At 54.8% G+C, this 17,163-nt stretch overlaps 2 protein-coding genes across 6 annotated transcripts in view; both read right to left on the bottom strand.

Annotated features, from left to right (window-relative positions):
- The window catches only part of INTS1 (integrator complex subunit 1), a 35,284-nt gene extending 27,530 nt beyond the window's left edge, over nt 1-7,754 (bottom strand). For both annotated transcript variants that reach the window (XM_064153702.1, XM_064153703.1), the window contains exons 1-11: nt 7,643-7,754; nt 7,209-7,499; nt 5,895-6,091; nt 5,533-5,670; nt 4,656-4,815; nt 4,204-4,309; nt 2,485-2,671; nt 2,201-2,346; nt 849-990; nt 339-515; nt 22-130 (exon numbers count right to left, since the gene is read on the bottom strand). In XM_064153702.1, the coding sequence (XP_064009772.1) occupies nt 22-130; nt 339-515; nt 849-990; nt 2,201-2,346; nt 2,485-2,671; nt 4,204-4,309; nt 4,656-4,815; nt 5,533-5,670; nt 5,895-6,091; nt 7,209-7,499; nt 7,643-7,700 (1,711 nt within the window). In that variant the 5' untranslated portion in view covers nt 7,701-7,754. The remainder of the gene's footprint in view (nt 1-21; nt 131-338; nt 516-848; nt 991-2,200; nt 2,347-2,484; nt 2,672-4,203; nt 4,310-4,655; nt 4,816-5,532; nt 5,671-5,894; nt 6,092-7,208; nt 7,500-7,642) is intronic.
- A 935-nt stretch (nt 7,755-8,689) lies between these two features.
- The window catches only part of LOC135180875 (lysosomal alpha-glucosidase-like), a 15,818-nt gene continuing 7,344 nt past the window's right edge, over nt 8,690-17,163 (bottom strand). For all 4 annotated transcript variants that reach the window (XM_064153698.1, XM_064153696.1, XM_064153697.1 and 1 more), the window contains exons 4-20: nt 16,835-17,000; nt 16,233-16,329; nt 15,100-15,219; nt 14,727-14,845; nt 14,527-14,658; nt 13,668-13,778; nt 12,786-12,899; nt 12,538-12,622; nt 12,060-12,177; nt 11,586-11,719; nt 11,320-11,471; nt 10,259-10,407; nt 10,028-10,169; nt 9,759-9,857; nt 9,474-9,638; nt 9,250-9,393; nt 8,690-9,020 (exon numbers count right to left, since the gene is read on the bottom strand). In XM_064153698.1, coding sequence (XP_064009768.1) covers nt 8,958-9,020; nt 9,250-9,393; nt 9,474-9,638; nt 9,759-9,857; nt 10,028-10,169; nt 10,259-10,407; nt 11,320-11,471; nt 11,586-11,719; nt 12,060-12,177; nt 12,538-12,622; nt 12,786-12,899; nt 13,668-13,778; nt 14,527-14,658; nt 14,727-14,845; nt 15,100-15,219; nt 16,233-16,329; nt 16,835-17,000 — 2,110 coding nt within the window. In that variant the 3' untranslated portion in view covers nt 8,690-8,957. The remainder of the gene's footprint in view (nt 9,021-9,249; nt 9,394-9,473; nt 9,639-9,758; nt 9,858-10,027; nt 10,170-10,258; nt 10,408-11,319; nt 11,472-11,585; nt 11,720-12,059; nt 12,178-12,537; nt 12,623-12,785; nt 12,900-13,667; nt 13,779-14,526; nt 14,659-14,726; nt 14,846-15,099; nt 15,220-16,232; nt 16,330-16,834; nt 17,001-17,163) is intronic.

Below are 17,163 nucleotides of genomic sequence, written 5' to 3'. Positions count from 1 at the left end.
TTCAGAAGATTTTCTGCTTACTCTTTTTCTCTCCTTTGTCCCAAGCAATTCCAGCCTCCTTCACCTGGGCTGTAATACCAAGCATCATGGAGACAGCCAGCAGATCAGTTATATGGATGACAAACCGCTCCTTAAAACAAAAATGAGTCAGATCAGCAACACCCAAAGCTGCCTTCTGGAAAAGTCATCAAAAATGGCAATGGCAGATGTTAGGAAATGGGATACGGAAGTGTTGACTTGAACAACAAAGGGCAAAAGAAAGAAGAGCCAGAAAAGCAGATAGAAGAGCCCAGTACACCACCACCATCCAGCAGAACAAGTGTCAAAGAAAGTGGTACCTTGAATTCCATTTCTGCATACTGTGACTCCTTCCTCTCCTGCATCAGACCCAGACAGAAGGCCTGGAAGTTGATCTCGTGTTTGGTCTGTTTGATGATCTCGCGCAGCAGAGCCCGTGAAGCCCGCAGGTAATCATCCTTAGTAGTCAGAAGATCCTGGAACACCATTGCTAGGTACTAAGGCCAAAGAAGGAGAGACAACTTTCAGTGCATTGCAATGTTGTCTGCACCCACAAAATGAAAAGACACAAGGAAGCAAGGCTGGCAGAACAGCTGTCTTACAGACCCCTCCAGCAGCTTTAGTAACGCAGCTCTGGTGAAAGAAAATTCATTACCATAAGGCTGGTCACCCAGAAAGTGGGAGTTGGAAAATGCCCATGCCCATATTCCTAACAAGTGCAGCAATCAAACTTTGAAACACTATGGTACAGGTCACACAGCAGCCCATGGAATGATCTGATCTGTTAGGGTGGTGGGATCATCGTGAGTCACACAAAACACTACACCTACCTTTGGAGCTTGCTCTGAGCTATGCTGAAGCACTGTATAGAGGATCTGCATGTTGTTGGGATTTCTTGCATTTGATAGTTCATTGAAAATCACAAACTTAATTGTGGTGCCCAGATTGTCCCTGTGTGCATTCAGCAGCTCTCTGCAAGGCAAGGCCAAAGTTATCAGAGGTGAAGTTCCATTGCAGCTGGACTCACTGGTAGCCACTGCTTTGATTTCTCTTTGAACACATAAAAGTGATATGGACAGAGGAATGGAGTGCACCCTCAGCAAGTCTGCAGATGACACCAAGCTGTGTGGCACAGTCAACTTGCTAGAGGGCAGGGATGCCATCCAGAGGGACATGGATAGGCTGGAGCGATAGGCCCAGGCCAACCTCATGGCATTCAACAAGGCCAAGTGTAAGTTCCTGAACCTCACTCAACACAATCCCAAGCACAACTCCAGGCTGGGTGGGGAATGGCTGAGAGCAGCCCTGAGGAAAATGACCTGGGGGTCTGGGGTGATGAAAAGCTCAACATGAGCCTGCAGTGTGAGTGCAGCCCAGACAGTAACCCTCTGCTGGGCTGCAGCAAGAGCAGTGTGGGCAGCAGGGCAAGGGAGGGGATTCTGCCTCTTGGCTTTGCTTTCATCAGACCCCACCTGGAGTCCTGTGTGCAGCTCTGGAGCCCCCAGCACAAGAAGGACATGGAACTGTTGGAGCCAGTCCAGAGGAGGGCCACAAAGATACTCAGAGGGCTGCAGCAGCTCTGCTATGAGGACAGGCTACAAGAGTTGGGGCTCTGCAGCCTGCAGAAGAGAAGGCTTTGAGAAGACCTTGTAGTTGCCTTCCAGTATCTGAAGTGGGCCTACAAGGAGGCTAGGGAGGGACTATTTACAAGGTCTTGTAATGACAGGATGAGGAGTAATGGGTTTAAGCTGGCAGAAGGGAGACTGAAATTAGATGTTAGGAAAGGGTTCTTTGCAGTGAGGGTGGTGAGACACTGGCACAGGTTGCCCAGGGAGGTTGTGGCTTCTCCCTCCCTGGAGGTGTTCAAGGCCAGGTTGGATGAGGCCTTGAGCAACCTGTTCTAGTGGGAGGTGTCCCTGCCTATGGCAGGAGGTTGGAGCTGGATGACCCGAGGTCCCTTCCAACCTAAACCATTCTATGATGGAGCAGCACCGATGTCCAGCAATATCCAAGGAATAATGAAAGACTCCAGGGCCAATGAAATACATTTAAGTGTTACACAGAACACCTCATGGTCCCAGCTGGTATTCAAAACCACTGTGAAGAGCCACCCAGCACATCAAGGCCCTGGTCACATCTTCCAGAGTTTCTCTTCCCATCACAAACCAGGTCATTCACTCACCTGACACACAGCATGTAGTGGTTGAGGAGGACTTTTGGCTTGAGGCGGATTTTTATGAGGTTGGAGATAACTTCCATGTCCTCTGAGCTGTGGGTGTTGCAGTTCATACAGACTGACATCAGCAAGTCCTGAGCTGGCTTGGTTAACTGCAGAGGAAGAGCAGCAAGGCTACAGTCACTTGACATCACAGATCAGAAAGGTAACTTGTGTATGGTATGCAACCCTTCTGGATGGATTCCACACCAGGTCCAGAAGAGCTGAACCTCAACAGCTTCTGTCCTTACCTTTGGGTTCTGCAGCCACATCTCCAGCCTCTGCACAGCCATCTGCCGCACCTCTTTGTAGCCACAGGTTGCGGTCAGCAGCCGAAGGAGGTTCCTGGAGACATTGTCCATGGGCTGGCGCCGGTTGAGTTGGTCCCGCAGCATGTCTAGGACATATTCTTCCACACTCTCTGCAAGGTCCTCATACCTGGGTCAAACAAACTGCATTTTATTCACTTCCACACATGCCAGCATCCTCTCTTGTCTGTGGTACTGTAAGAGGGAAGAGTTGGTTTGTGTGTGATCAGAAGTTACAGCAAGCAGACAATCACTAGGTTACTAAAGATCCGGGGGAAGCAGGGCTTGTAGGGAAAGATGGGATGTAACAGATTCCAAAATAAAGGAGGAGTTTGGTTCTTCTTGGTTCAGAATTCTGGGATGCACTGGACACAGGTCACAGCATTGTGAACACCTCCTAAAGCGAGAGCGTGGGCAGGGGAGTTGGAGCGGCACCAGCCTTGACACCGTGATGGTGTGGTTCCTGCTGGGGATACCTACCTTCTGAGGGGGCAGCTGACCAGCTCTGCTATCTATGCACCTCAGGAGCTCTGCTGGCCAGTGGGATAGGGTGAGTATAGCCTGCCCTTTGATCAATAGAGCCACTCGGGGTTGTTTGAGTGGGAGAGGGTCCTAGGGGGTGGCACGGGTTGGTCTCCCTATGCTTTACACAGGCAGTCGCTGCTCCAGCTGCCTGTACAGACCAGGGTGGGACAGCAGCACCCTGGACACCCCATTCTGGCCAAGGGGACAGTGCCTTGGCCATAGTGTGCCTGGTGGGGACACAGTGGGCACACTGGGGAGCTGTGATTGAGGCTGTCCCTGTCCTTGCTCTGGCAGGGGGTTGGGACTTGTTTAAGAGGGATAGGGATTTGCTGGAGAAGGTCCAGTGGAGGGCTACGAGGGTGATTAGGGGACTGTCTGATAAGGAGAGGCTGAGAGACCTGGGGCTGTTTAGGCTGGAGAAAAGAAGACTCAGAGAGGATCTAATACATGTTTATAAGTATCCAAGGGCTGAGAGTCAGGAGAGGAGGACAGGCTCTGCTCTGCTCACTTGCTCCCTGGGATAGGAGAAGGAGCAGTGGATGGAAGCTGCAGCACAGGAGGTTCCACCTCAACACAAGGGAGAACTTCTTTGCTGTAAGGGTCCCAGAGCACTGGCACAGGCTGCCCAGAGAGGCTGTGGAGTCTCCTTCTCTGGAGCTTTTCCAGGATGTGTTCCTGTGTGACCTGAGCTAGATTGTGTGGTCCTGCTCTGGCAGAGGGCTTGGACTCGATGATCTCTTTCGGTCCCTTCCAACCCCTGACATCCTGTGTGCCTGTGAGTCTTATTCAGCACTGTAGTTTCTCCCTACAGCTGTAGCATGTGAGCCACAGGTATTGTGGTTTCCAGTATACCTTTCTCGTTATGGTTTTAGTGTTTAAGCTACAATAAAGTATTGAAATTGTACTCAGAGGGGGGTACCCATGTGTGAGAGCATTCCCTGGTCCTGAAGAACTCACTGGAACAGGTACATGCTACAAAGAAGCAGAATCTACTCTTTTCTCCTGCAACCAATTTCATCTAATGCTCAGCATCCTCTAGCAAGTGCCACAGGACAGCTAGTGCAGAGAGGGAGCTCTCTGCCACAGAACTGCAGGGCACAAACAGGGCTGCCACACAGAGGGGAAGAGGCACTGTACCTGGGCATGAGCTGGCCCTCCTGCTCCGGGCTCATTTTCTCCTCTGCAATCAGCAGCTCACTCTGGCTGTCTTCCTCCTCTGTCATGGAAGGGTGTGGGCTACTCCCTATGAAAGACCAGCACACAGCACACTCCATGAGGCAGCTCCCCTTTCTACAGATCACTCACTCATGGTCTTACATGTTCACCTTCTCTCAAGCATCCCTTTCAGCAACACCATGAGGCCACAAGAAGTTGCTTCCTCACACCTACCCTTGCAGGTCCCTTCTCCAAGCTTCTTTCACAACCTGCCCTCAAACATCCCCAGGACAGGAAAGAACCCCAAAAAGAGGAAAAGCAATGCCTGGAACTCAAAGGCTGGTTGACATGACTCCATCCAGTAACAAACTCTTCTCCACAGTCTGTTAAAGAGCCTACCCCACAGTACCCACATTTACCAATCATCTCCTTACCAGCACTGAGGTCCCCTCCACTACGTCCAACTTCTCCATGCAAGAGCATGCTCTTAGGAGGCATCTTGGTGTTAAAAGCTGTTTGGATGTTATCCACAAATGTCTTACAGTGAGGGCTGTCCACCCAGATGCGCTCCCCAAGGGAGTCCTCAATGTAGACCTGCAGAAGAGAACACAAACCATGCTTAAGCCCTTTTTGTTTTCTGTGTGCCTCTGGTTAATGGAAGGACTATTTGTAAGCTTCCTCAGTTTTTGTTTCTTTTCAAGGCACAGCTATAAACTAGGAAAATTCCCACATCCATTGCATGGATGAAAAAACAGACCAGAGGACTGCAGGCAATCACAGAAAAGCAGAAAACCAAACCATTACATTCCAAGTTCTACTGGATATCAACTCTCCCAAGCAACAAAACCAACGAAGCTGTAGCAAAGACCTTACAACTTCTAGCACCAAAATGTAGCAGTTGGTCTTTTAAAAGCTCAGTCTTTTTCTAAGTTAGTGGGCTTTTTAAACCCCACAGACCAGCTAGAAAGTAAGCCCTTGGAACACTTACACCTATACAGATTGTCAAAGGCATCTCAGTAACAAAGAAAGATAAGGCAACAACAGGCAAAGGAGGCCACAGCATCTCAACAGCTAGGGCAGACTTCTCTTTGAAAAGTTTTTTCCCTTGTCAGCACAGCCTGGACCCACTCTCCAATTTCTGCCTCCTCCAGCTGCATCCTCCCACACTGGCAACAGGCCACTGGGATAGCCTCTTTCCCTGCAGCAGGGATAAATCCTTTGCTGCTCTCCTGCCCCACCACGTGCACTTTTCCCAACCCTGCTCTGCCCACCACTGCTTCAGTCCAGCAGAAGCACCCTTGGTTCCACAACCTTGACGAAGATTTCTGGCCAGTTTTCATCCTCTTCATAAGCTGCCATGAGGAGGTTGCAGGCCAAGACAGACACAAGGCTGTTTCCTTTGGCTTTGAAATTGATGGAGGCATCTCTTCGAAGCAGGCTGCACAGTGCCTGGAATATCATCCACAAAAAAGAAAATAGCAATCAAGCCATCAAGCAAGAAAGCACTCAGAAAAGCTTTAGGAAAAGAAACATAAGCTGCAGTAGCTTGCCACAGAGGTAGGTATGGTGTTCACAAAGACAAGCAGGTTATGCTGTGGTCTGAGAGAGACTACAGAGTTAGCAGCAACAACACACCAATTAGCCCAGCAATGCCAACACAGCACAGCCCTCACCTCAATAACCCCTTCAGTGGCAAATATGTTTGGTTTGATTTTTGCCAGGTACATGAGGCTCAGGTAGAGTGTGGTATCAGGTTTGGCTCTGTTCATTTTCAGCTGCTTCACAGCTCCACACAGCACGCCCTCAATGCGGTCATCGTTGCCTTCTGCCTCTGCTGCCTCGATTTCATCCAGCAGTACCGTGGGCACAACTGCAATCAGCAACACACAGGTATCAGTACTCGTCCCCACACAAAATAACCTGCCCTGAGATGATGGCAGGGTCAGTCACAGGGAAAGCAAAGCATGGCACAGATAACCTTTAAGCCCTGCAAAGCTACCCAATTGCCATTAAAGGCTCTGCTTCACACCTGACAACACCCCTCGGTTATCCTTCTGTTGGTCTGTGCTTGAATGCAAATGTATCAAACACCAACAAATCACAGAATCAGCCAGGTTGGAAGAGACCTGGGAAGATCTAGAATCATAGAATTGACCAGGTTGGAAAAGACTTCCAAGATTTTCCAGTCCAACCTAGCACCCAGCCCTGGCCAATCAACCAGACCATGGCACTAAGTGCCTCCTCATCCAGTCCTTCTTTTAACACCTCCAGGGACAGTGACTCCACCACCTCCCTGGGCAGCCCATTCCAATGCCAATCACTCTCTCTGCCTCCTAACATCCAGCCTAGACTTCCCCTGGCACAACTTGAGACTGTGTCCCCTTGTTCTATTGCTGGGTGCCTGGCAGAAGAGACCAATCCCACCTGGCTACAGCCTCCCTTCAGGTAGCTGTAGAGAGCAACGAGGTCTGCCCTGAGCCTCCTCTGCTGCAGGCTGCACACCCCCAGCTCCCTCAGCCTCTCCTCACAGGAGTGTGCTCCAGGCCCCTCACCAGCTTCCTTGCCCTTCTCTGGGCACTTTCCAGCACCTCCGCATCTCTCTTGAACTGAGGGGCCCAGAACTGGACACAGCACTCAAGGTGTGGCCTGATGGAATGATGCCTCAAAAAGCAAGCACTGTTCAGATGCAGAGTTTGATAAAGAAATACACAAACAAAACATCACACAAAGATTTCCTCACACAGACTTTCAGGTGCTGCTATTAAACTGCTATCTGCCAGAATGGAAACAACCCAATGCCAACAAGAGAAAAATCAAGACTTTCATTCCAGCCTCAGGTCTATCAGAGGGAAAAAGCCCTCTGAAGGAAGGCACATAAAGGTTAGGCTCCAAGGAAGGCTCCTGGGCTGCAGCTCTGGGGAGAAGCAAATGGCAGTTCACATCCTCGCCTGCCTGCCTGCCACCGCAGATGCGAAGTGAGGCCTCACCTTCGATCGGGATGACAGACGGCTCCTTGATAGAGGGTGAAATCGCTCGCTTCTCCGCCACGGCCGCCTCTGCCAGGCGCCCCAGGGCGCTGAGCGGAGGCGTGGAGGAGAGTTTGGGCCGTTTGGTCAGCCCCGTCAGCCCCGCCGGGCCGGCTAAGGCGGCCGACGCGTCCCGTTTGCGCTCCGAGGGCAGCCCGGGGGGCGCCGGCTTCAGCAAGGTGACAGCGGTTTTGCCCTCGCCGCTCTGTCCCTTGGAGCCCAGCGCGATGAAGTCTCCCGGCGGTGGGTGCGCTGCAAGGGAAAAGCGACTGAGGTGACAGCACCGCTCCGCGGGGATCGCAGACCGCCGCGGCTGGAGCACCCGACCGGCCCGGACCGGCCCCGCACTCCTCTCCTTCCCCGAGCACAGCGGCCGGCAGCCCGCCCGAACTCACCAGAAGGCTTGGGCACGGCGCTGGGCCGCCGCACGGCAGCCGCCTTGGGCCGGTTCATGGTGCCGCTAAACACAGCCCGCCGCGGCCGCCCTGCCGCCGCCCGGAAGCGGAATGCCCCCTCCGTGAGCGTGAGGAGCGGGAGCACCGCCTCTCAGCCCGCCCCGCGGCACAGCGCCGCCTAGTGGCAGGGACGCGTCAGCGATAGCGCCCCCTCCAGTGGGCTGGATGGGGAACTGCAGCCCGCGGTGGGATGGGGCAGGTAGGGGGACCGCGTGGTCAGGGCGAGGAATGGGGCAGTGTGGGGCCCCCTGGGGAATCATAGAATCACAGAATCAAGCAGGGTGGAAGAGACCTCCAAGATCACCCAGTCCAACCTAGCACCCAGCCCTGTCTAATCAACCAGACCATGGCACTAAGTGCCTCATCCAGGTTTTGCTTGAACACCTCCAGGGACGGTGCTTCCACCACCTCCCTGGGCAGCCCATTCCAATGCCAATCACTCTCTCTGACAACAACTTCCTCCTAACATCCAGCCTATACTTTCCCCGGCACAACTTGAGACTGTGTCCCCTTCTTCTATTGCTGGGTGCCTGGGAGAAGAGGCCACCCCCCCACCTGGCTGAGGCCAGACAGAGACTGGGATTGACATGGTGGAGGTTGGAGGTGTTCAGACTGGAAGGCTGTTTGGTGGCACTGGGAGGGCTGGGATGGAGTCAAGAAGCTGGGGTGTGGGGGCTGGGATCAGAGGGAAAAGGGACAGATTTAGGAGTGGAGATTAGGGATTGAAACCGGACATTGGGATGGGGAATTTGTGGCTGTTTGAGATTAGAAACCAAAATTGAGGAAGCTGTGACTGGAGCTGGGATGTGGGGCTGGAAATGGAGGGACTGGGACCAAAACTGATCAGATGAGAATAAGAAGGTTGGAATTGGGAGGACTGCGATTAGGGACTGAAACTATGTGGGCTCGTAGTAATCAGCTGCCCCTCTCCCAACCCCCTCTTCATGGCCACCACCCCTGTTCCCTCATCACACTCCCAGGACAAGCTCTCCAAGTGCCTTTATTGCAGCAGGGACCATGGGGACCCACACCTCGACCCACACCACACACCCAGCACCATGCAAAGGGCACCTGGCAGCCAAGCCTCTGCCTCACACCCCATGTCCCCAGCCCCATTGGAAGAAGGTCCCATGGCAGCAGGTGACAGTCTCCACCACCTCCTCCACTGCATAATCCTGGTCTTCCAGGCTGGAGCATTGAGCATCTCTCAGATGGGTTGCCTCAGCAAGGTAAGGATGATCCTGCAGCTCCCTGCTCACAGCCACCGCAGGGAGAAGCCCTGACTGAGGCTGATGCCAAGGTTGCTCACAGTGAGAACCTGCAGAGAGAGAGGAAACATTGTGGAGTACAGCCATGGCAGAGGGAGTGCAGAGCATCCTCTTCCCTACCCAGCCTGGCTGAGCTCCACTCCCCTTGAACCCTGACATGGCAGAAGAGCAATGCTGGAATCCCACCCACCTTCTCAGCCACTACTCTGTGGAGGAGAAGGGATGAACACCCTCAGGATGGCAACCTCCAAGACAGGGCACTCCAAGATGGAGCCATACCTGGTGCAAGTAGGAGAATGGCTTCTCCTGGCCATTCAGAAGGACCTTGCTGGGTGGCTCCCGCACTCCAAAGACAGTCACTGTATCTGTGGTGACCTCTGTGGCCTCAGTGCTGGCATGGAGGACGGTGGAAGTGAAGATGTTCTGCAGGAGGGGACAGCATGAGCTCAGGGTGGTCAGGTGCCACAGGATCCCCTATTCCTGCCTTCCCTACCATGTCCCACCTGCGTGACATTGAATATCAGGTAGGAGTAGCTGCCCCGCTCGAAAGTGTTCAGGCTCTCTCCATCATCCCAGAAGAGGTCCCCCCAGGCAGTGCCAGTCTGAGACAAGGCCACTATGAGGCGCAGAGGATTCCTTCGGGTTGCCTCGGTGGTGGTCCCTGGTTTCTGCAGTCCAGAGACATGGGTGCTGTTGGATCATGAACACCCAGGATGGGAGTCCAGGAGCTGAGGTGGTGGGACACACACTGTAGACAGCCCCTGGGGCAGTGTCAGGTGGGTGCTTACCTGGGTGGGCAGGATGGAACCCTCACGGACGTGCAAGTTGAGGTGCTCCAGGGGGGCCAACATCTTCAACATCTCCCCGCTGCTGTTCACTGAGGACCCCTGTGCAGGAGGTGAGAAACATGGATGTGAAGCAGTGAGGGCCATGGCAGAGGGCCTGGGGACAGGTCTGGGCAGCAGTGCCCTCCCCTTCTTCCATCAGGGCTTGCTGGGCTCAGTTGTGGCTTCCCACCCACAGCACCAAGACAGCCAAGCACCATGGTGCTCCTCACCGTGTAGAAGTCGTACCACACGCCTCGGGGGACATAGCCTGTGACTGAGTCCACCCCAGGCTCCAGCACTGGTGTCACCAGCAGGCTCTGGCCCCACAAGAACTGTCTGTCCAGCCCCAAGGTGGCCACATCCACGGGGAATCTGCAGTGGGATGGAGATGGCACTCGGATCGGCCACTTCTCCATGATCCAGCCTAGTGTGTCCCCAGCTCCCGGCAGGAATGCTCTTACTCAAAGAACAAGGGCCGGGCAACGGTGTCCCCTTGCACATGGGCACGGTGGAAAAGGGTGTAGAGAAAGGGCAGGAGGGAGTAGCGAGTCAGCAGCACGTTCTTCATGGCTGTCCTTGCCGCGGGGCTGAATACTGTTGGGTCCTGGGCCTGGAGGAGATGCAAGGAGTCAGCAGCTGCCCTGTCCCCAGCCCTACTAGGCCACTCCCTTGCCCTTGACCTCCTGCATCTGGCATCCCACATGCTCTGACCTACATCCCACATCCTCTATTCCACATAGAATCACAGAATCAATCAGGTTGGAGGAGACCTCCAAGATCATCCAGGCCAACCTAGCACCCAGCCCCAGCCAATCAACCAGACCATGGCACTAAGTGCCCCAGCCAGGCTTTGCTTCAACACCTCCAGGGACAGTGACTCCACCACCTCCCTGGGCAGCCCATTCCAATGCTAATCACTCTCTCTGACAACAACTTCCTCCTCACATCCAGCCTAGACCTCCCCTGACACAACTTGAGACTGTGTCCCCTTGTTCTGTTGCTGGGTGCCTGGGAGAAGAGACCAACCCCACCTGGCTACAGCCTCCCTTCAGGTAGCTGCAGATAGCAATGAGCTCTGCCCTGAGCCTCCTCTTCTGCAGGCTGCACACCCCCAGCTTCCTCAGGCTCTTCTCACAGGGCTGTGCTCCAGGCCACTCATCAGCTTCGTTGCCCTTCTCTGGACATGTTCCAGCACTTCAACATCTCATCAGGTGTGGCCTGAACAGTGCTGAGTACAGGGGCAGAATAACCTCCCTTGTCCTACTGGCCACACTGTTCCTGATCCAGGCTAGGATACCATTGGCTCTTTTGGCCACCTGGGCACACTGCTGGCTCATGATTAGCTACTCTCTCCCAGCACCCCCAGGTCCCTCTCTGCCTGGCTGCTCTCAGCCACTCTGTTCCCATCCTGTAGCACTGCTTGGGGTTGCCGTGGCCAAAGCGTAGAGCACATCCCTCACCGCGCATCCCATATCCCGCACCCCACCCCCGGACACCTCCCACCAGGCACACTGCTCCTCACCTTCTCGTTCTGGGTGTTGTGGTTGCGAGCAAAGGGGTAGAAGGCCCCCAGCTGCATCCAGCGGGTGCACAGCTCCTCCGAAGTGCTGCCAGAGAAGCCGCAGATGTCTGCCCCGACCAATGGGATGCCAAAGAGGCTGAAGCTCAGCACTCCTGAGAGCAGGGAAGGTCAGCAGGGCACAAGGAGTTTCAGAGGCGTGTCCAAACAAGCAGAAAGCTCGATGGAGCTGGGGTAGGAGGGGCCTGCATGCAGTCTGTGACACTCACCTGGGATGGAGTAATACATATCCTTCCACTGGCTCCGGTTGTCACCCAGCCAGTGCCCGGAGTACTGGCCCTGGCTGGGGAAGGTGGAGCGGGAGATGACGAAGGGGCGCTTCCCCCGCAGCTGGATCAAGGCACTGGAAAACAATGGCAGCACTGCAGGCAGGAGGCGAGAGCAGCCCCCCCCCCTCAGGAGTTCACCTTGTCCCACGATGACGGGCAGAGTTCCAGCCCCATGGCAGCCCTGAAGTGGGTCAGCCCATGTGGTACAGGGCAGGCTCAGCACCAGAATCATCTACACATCCCCCCCAGAGCAACACTCTCTTCCCTCCTCAGCTGGTTTATGCCCTTCTTGAAGGCTGTGATCATCCACAGCATGTCCTCTTTGCAGCAGGCACTCAAACCCCCATCCTTTCCCTACCCAGCCCTGAGCAGCAGGATTTTGTCCCATCCCATCCCCATGCCAGTAGGAAGTACCTGGCCGTGGCTTTGGCTTCCATCAGCCCGTAGAGGTTGTGGAGGTTGTAGTGCACTGAGGCTTTCTGCTTGGCTGAGGCACAAACTGTCTTTGCAGAGAGGGAATCACCCAGCACAGCTGCCAGGAGGGAGAGCACCCATTGGCACATGGTGGTGAGGGGATGTAGGGGACACAGGCTCCCTCCACACTCTTTCTGGCTCTGGGTCAGCCCTCCCACACACAGGAACCAGCCATTGCTGCCAGCCCAGCATGAAAAGCTTATGCAGATGTTTATCCTGCACCCTGACCTGGCCCCAGCACACATGCAAGGCATGGCCACGGATACCAGCACAGGCAAGTAGGGATAGAGATGTTCAGTGTGTGAAACAGAGACTTGGTGACTCTTGTAAACAGTTTCCCCCATCACACTCCATTGCCTGTGGTCTCAGAGCACGCAGTACCAACAGACACAGCCTTGTATTTCATCTTCCTCCTTACCTGGTGTGTAGGGTGGGCTGTCAAGTTCTCCTGGGGGACAGCCATCCTGAGACCCATCCATGAAGTTGGATGGTTCGTTCATGTCCTAAGCAAAGAAAATTGTGGAGCAATTTCAAAGAGGAGGTTTGGAAAACGAGTGGATAGACCTGGAAAAGCTGTATTTGAGGGGCAGATGGTCCTGCAAGACACACACTGGGTGAGAGCCAAGCTTCTGGCAGTGAGCGATCTGGGAACAGGGAGAGACTTACAATCCAGAGGCCATCGAAGGGCACATGGGCATAGAAATGCTGCAGGTTCTCCAGCCACCACTGGTGTGTGTCTGGGTTGGAGAAGTCTGCAAAGGCAGTGGAGCCAGGCCAGACCTACAGGGACAACACAAAAACACAGGTTTAGTGAGTGGGTCAGTTGCAAGGGGCTGCTACAAAGAACAGGGTGCCAGAGTGAAACAGGCCATAAGCCAGAAAATAAACCCAGGATGACTGCTTTAGAGTCCTGGATGCTGCATACACAGCATCTCTTCTGCTGTGGTACCCACTGGGATGCTGAGGACTTCCCCACAGCCCAGTAAACTTATGGAGCAGCTGCTCAGCCTCTGCTTGCACAAGCCCAGACACCACCTAGCCCAGAGCACATCAGGGAAGAGACATGATTTCTCCATGCTTTGCTGCACTCCAGGAATTTTAGTCGGTTCATTTTTTCCTGTTTTCAGGCTACATCAAAAGTCCTCTCCTTAGAGAGGGCAAGGAAGAGCCAGTGATAACACACAGCCAGGGGGAACAAACTGTGAGGGAACCACTGCAGAGCAGACTCACAGGTGTGTGTCAGCCTCCCCCCAACCCGAGAAACGGGAAGGGAGGGAAGTCAAATGACTGGCCTTGGGCAGCCCTGCCCACTCTGTTGAGCTCATATGACTTCCACAGGCTCCTCTGCTGGGTCAGAGGCTGGCTCCTGGTATCAATGGAGCCACCAGGAGGTGACACTCAACATCAAGGGCTGAGCCAGGCTCTGGCAATCATCCCGGGGAGATTCCTTGGCCACTTGGCTTTCCCTCCAGTGTGAGGGATGAAATCCCAACCCTGTTATTGCACAGCTCTGTAGGGCTGGGATTCCCTCTGCCCTGAGCTCCTCACCTGCCCGATGAGTGGCTGCCCTTGGGTGGTGTTGAGGAACAAGCCCCGTCTCAGGGCCTCATCAAAAGGCCAGTAAGAGCCGTTAGGGTTGGTGCTGCTGATGCCAGGATCCTGGGGATGGAGCAGAAGGTTAGTGCCACTCCTGCCAGATCATGGTCCCGTTTTCCTGCCAAGGCAGTGTGATTCAGAGAAGACAACCCAGACGAGGTCAGCTGGAGCCCACACACAGTGGCTGTTTCCCCCAAGGGGAACAGAAACTTGCTACACTTCCAGGCATGTTTGTCAAATGCTACTTCTGCAAGCCTCCAGGACCCGTTAGGGCATTTTGGGGAGGGGAGACAAATACAAGAAATCTGGCACTTATGTAAGAAACATCAGGTCATGGATGGGCTTGGGCTACAATGGAGAGGGAACCTCATCTTTCCCTTCTCAGAACCCCCTACTCCCCACTGCCCCTAGCAAGCAGAACCCACACCCTCTTTTCTTGTGGAGGGAAGAAGGGCGATCACAGCTAGGTCATGAGATCCCAGCACTTGTGGGGATGAGAGCACCCAAGATGAACACCCACAAGTTAAACAGCCTGACCTACAGTTCCTCCATTCTTTCACCCAGTGGTGACAGAGCCACTCCTGCAACAGACAGAAGCACAGCATGAGAATCTGGCTGTGTCTCCACAGTCCCTGCATTAGGGGGATTTCCAGTGGCAGCTGACAGTGCCTGTCCAGCACTGGGGACCAGCCTTGGGTAAAAGTCCACAGGGCAGAAGATGATCAGCTGGGACCATAAACATCGTTTTTGTCTCTGTTTTATATCCCAGCTCTGCAGCAAAGACAGCAGAGGGGGAGAGGAGAGGGAGTACCAAGATCATCACGTAGCGCTGCCCATGTGTGTGGAGGTCCTCCACCAGGGAGGGGAGGGAGGCGAATTTCTGGGGGTCGAAGGTGAAGTCTCGGTACCCATCCATGTAATCGATGTCGTTCCACTGCGCATCCTGCGGGAGAGAGGCTCAGTGAGGGGCGGCAGAGGTTGGACCTCCCCTCCGTAGGTCTGAGAGTCTACCTGGGGGATCTGGTAGTTCCTCATGGCTCTCACAGTCTGCCAGGTCTCATTGCTGGATCCATAGCCCCAACGGCAGAGGTGGAAGCCAAGTGCCCAGAGGGGCGGCATGGCTGGGAAACCTGAAGCAGGAGAGCAGGAGCACAGATGGAGTGTCCCAAGATGACAGCAGTGTCTCAAAAAGATTGGGAAGTGGACAGGGCAAAGGAGGTGAATACTGACCCTTGATGTGCTGGGAGACCTGGGCTGGGAAGTCTGGGAACCACTGACCCCTACTGAGCTGGAAGGGTTGGGACCAGTGGGAAGCTTGGGTAGATAGGGATGGAGACACAGGGAAGGTGCCTGCAGGTGGCCATGTTGGGTTTCAGGCACTTACCTATCACTTGCTGGTACTGTTGGATGACCATGTTGGGATCAGGCCCCAGGAAGATGTAAAAATCCAGCACTCCCCCGATGGTCCTCCAGGTCAGGCCTGGAGCAGGCTGCAGTGCCACTTCTTTTGGGAGAGGAAGGAAGAAAAAAAAGACAGTGACAACTGGAGACTCCAACCTCCATGGCAAGGACCTAGCACCAGCACAGCCAACGTGCAAGGGAACAGAGAAATCCATGCCTTGCACTCAGGAGATGCTAAACGGGTGTTTGGAGGGTGAAATCATCACAGCCTGGGGAGACTGCTGGTTTCCGTGGGGAGAGAGCTCACTGCCTTAAAAACATGCTCTTTAAGCCCAAAGCTGCATTAGTCTCCCAGCTTCCACTTAAAGATCAAGCACATGCAGGGCTTTCCGCCACGTTCCCCTCCAAAATCCCTTCCTAAGCGAATCGGGAGCTACTTGTACCAGCGAGCGTGTGGTAGCAAAGGCTTTCCTGGGAAGGGCTTTTCACCCGAACGAGCCCTTAAAGCCTCAGGCTCAGGTGGCTGCATCTCCCATGAGCTCCTCCTCAGGAATTTCGCTGCACTACAGCCGAGCGCAGCTGGAGCTATGAAAGCCTCGGCGTGCACAGCCTCGCCCCAGCTGGCTGCAAGCTGGGAGGGACGGGTGGTCGCCGGTGCTCTCCTCGCCACGGCAGAAGCCCGGCGGGAGCTGCTGCGCTATCAGCTGGCACACACGGGTGGATCCCACGGCCGCAGCCGGTGCGGCACAGCTGGGAAGAGCGCGGGCGGCAGCTGGCATCCCTGGCTGCACCCCAGCCACGCCGCGCCACCGGGCTCGGGAGCAAAGCTGCTTGGGTGGAGGGGAACGGGCATGGAGGCGCACGCAAGGCACTTGCTTTTCCACAGCAACTCGGCAGCTGGGTGTGTGGTTAAACTGCTCGGCAGTTGCTAAAGAGCCTCGCCATAGCCAGGAAACAGATGGCTACACTCAATAACAGAGCCATCAAACCACATCTTTCCCTTTTATGTCTTCCTCTCGCCACAAGTTCCCGAACCAGCCATTCCAGCAACGCGCATCTGTCCTTCTGGGTCCCTCCTCCAGCGACAAGATGGCCCGGGGACCCCGGGACACCTACCCATCGCATTGCTGTTAAGGAGGAAAACCCCGTGGGCATCTCCGCCCTCCTCCATCAGCAAGTAGAAGGGGTGAGCACCGTAGAGGTTGAGCGATTCCTGCAAAGAGGAGGTGACGGATGGGAGAGCAGCGCCCAGCCAAAGCGGGAGAGCCCCGCTCATCGGCAGGGAATAAATGGCCCCAAGCTGCCACCTGCTGCCACCTCCTAATCAGGCATCTGTCACCACCGTGGGGGACCAGGTGAGGGAAGAGGATGGTCTCAGAACTTTCACTGAAGGCCATGGGAGGCTGCTTCTTCCTTGCGGTTTGGGGGCTGTTACTGAGCTGGGCAAGGGGGAAACCACCTGCCTCCCCACAACCTGTTGCACGAGCAGCAGGGTGGAGAAGAAAACACCCGGGGCCCTCAGGGTGCCAAGAGCATTTTGCAATTGCTCTGAAATCCTCCCTGGCACATATCTGCCCGTGGGCCTTGACCATCCCCTGCCTCTCCCAGTGCTGCTGCCCACTCCCCTGCCATGTTTTCCCAGGGCCTGTCCAGTGTACCGGAGAGCAGTATCCCTGTCCTTGCCCACTACACCCCCGAGGGAACAAGGAAGATGGTACCGTGGGAGCAACATCACGAGCCCACAGCGTGAGGGTGGTCCAGTCCAGGCTGTGCAGGAGGGTGCTGCGGTGCTCCCCCAGCCCATAGAGGAACTTGGATGGCAGCAGTGTGGATATCTGGAGAAACTGGTCAGCGAAGATCAAGGGGGCCACAGTGGTGTTGAGCCTGCCAGGGTGACATCAAGAGAGAGATTCAAGATGCTGCAATCCATTGAGATCCATTTGCCCATCAACAATCCACCTTTTCCCTCTCAAAGTATTTCAAGGACCTGTGCAGCAGCCTATGTTCCACCCTGCATTGAGCCTCACACCTTGTCCCAGGCAGCAAA

Source organism: Pogoniulus pusillus, chromosome 13, assembly GCF_015220805.1.
Source record: "Pogoniulus pusillus isolate bPogPus1 chromosome 13, bPogPus1.pri, whole genome shotgun sequence".
Taxonomy (NCBI): domain Eukaryota; kingdom Metazoa; phylum Chordata; class Aves; order Piciformes; family Lybiidae; genus Pogoniulus; species Pogoniulus pusillus.
Note: the sequence above shows the minus strand (reverse complement) of the source record. Positions and strands in the feature narration are given on the sequence as shown.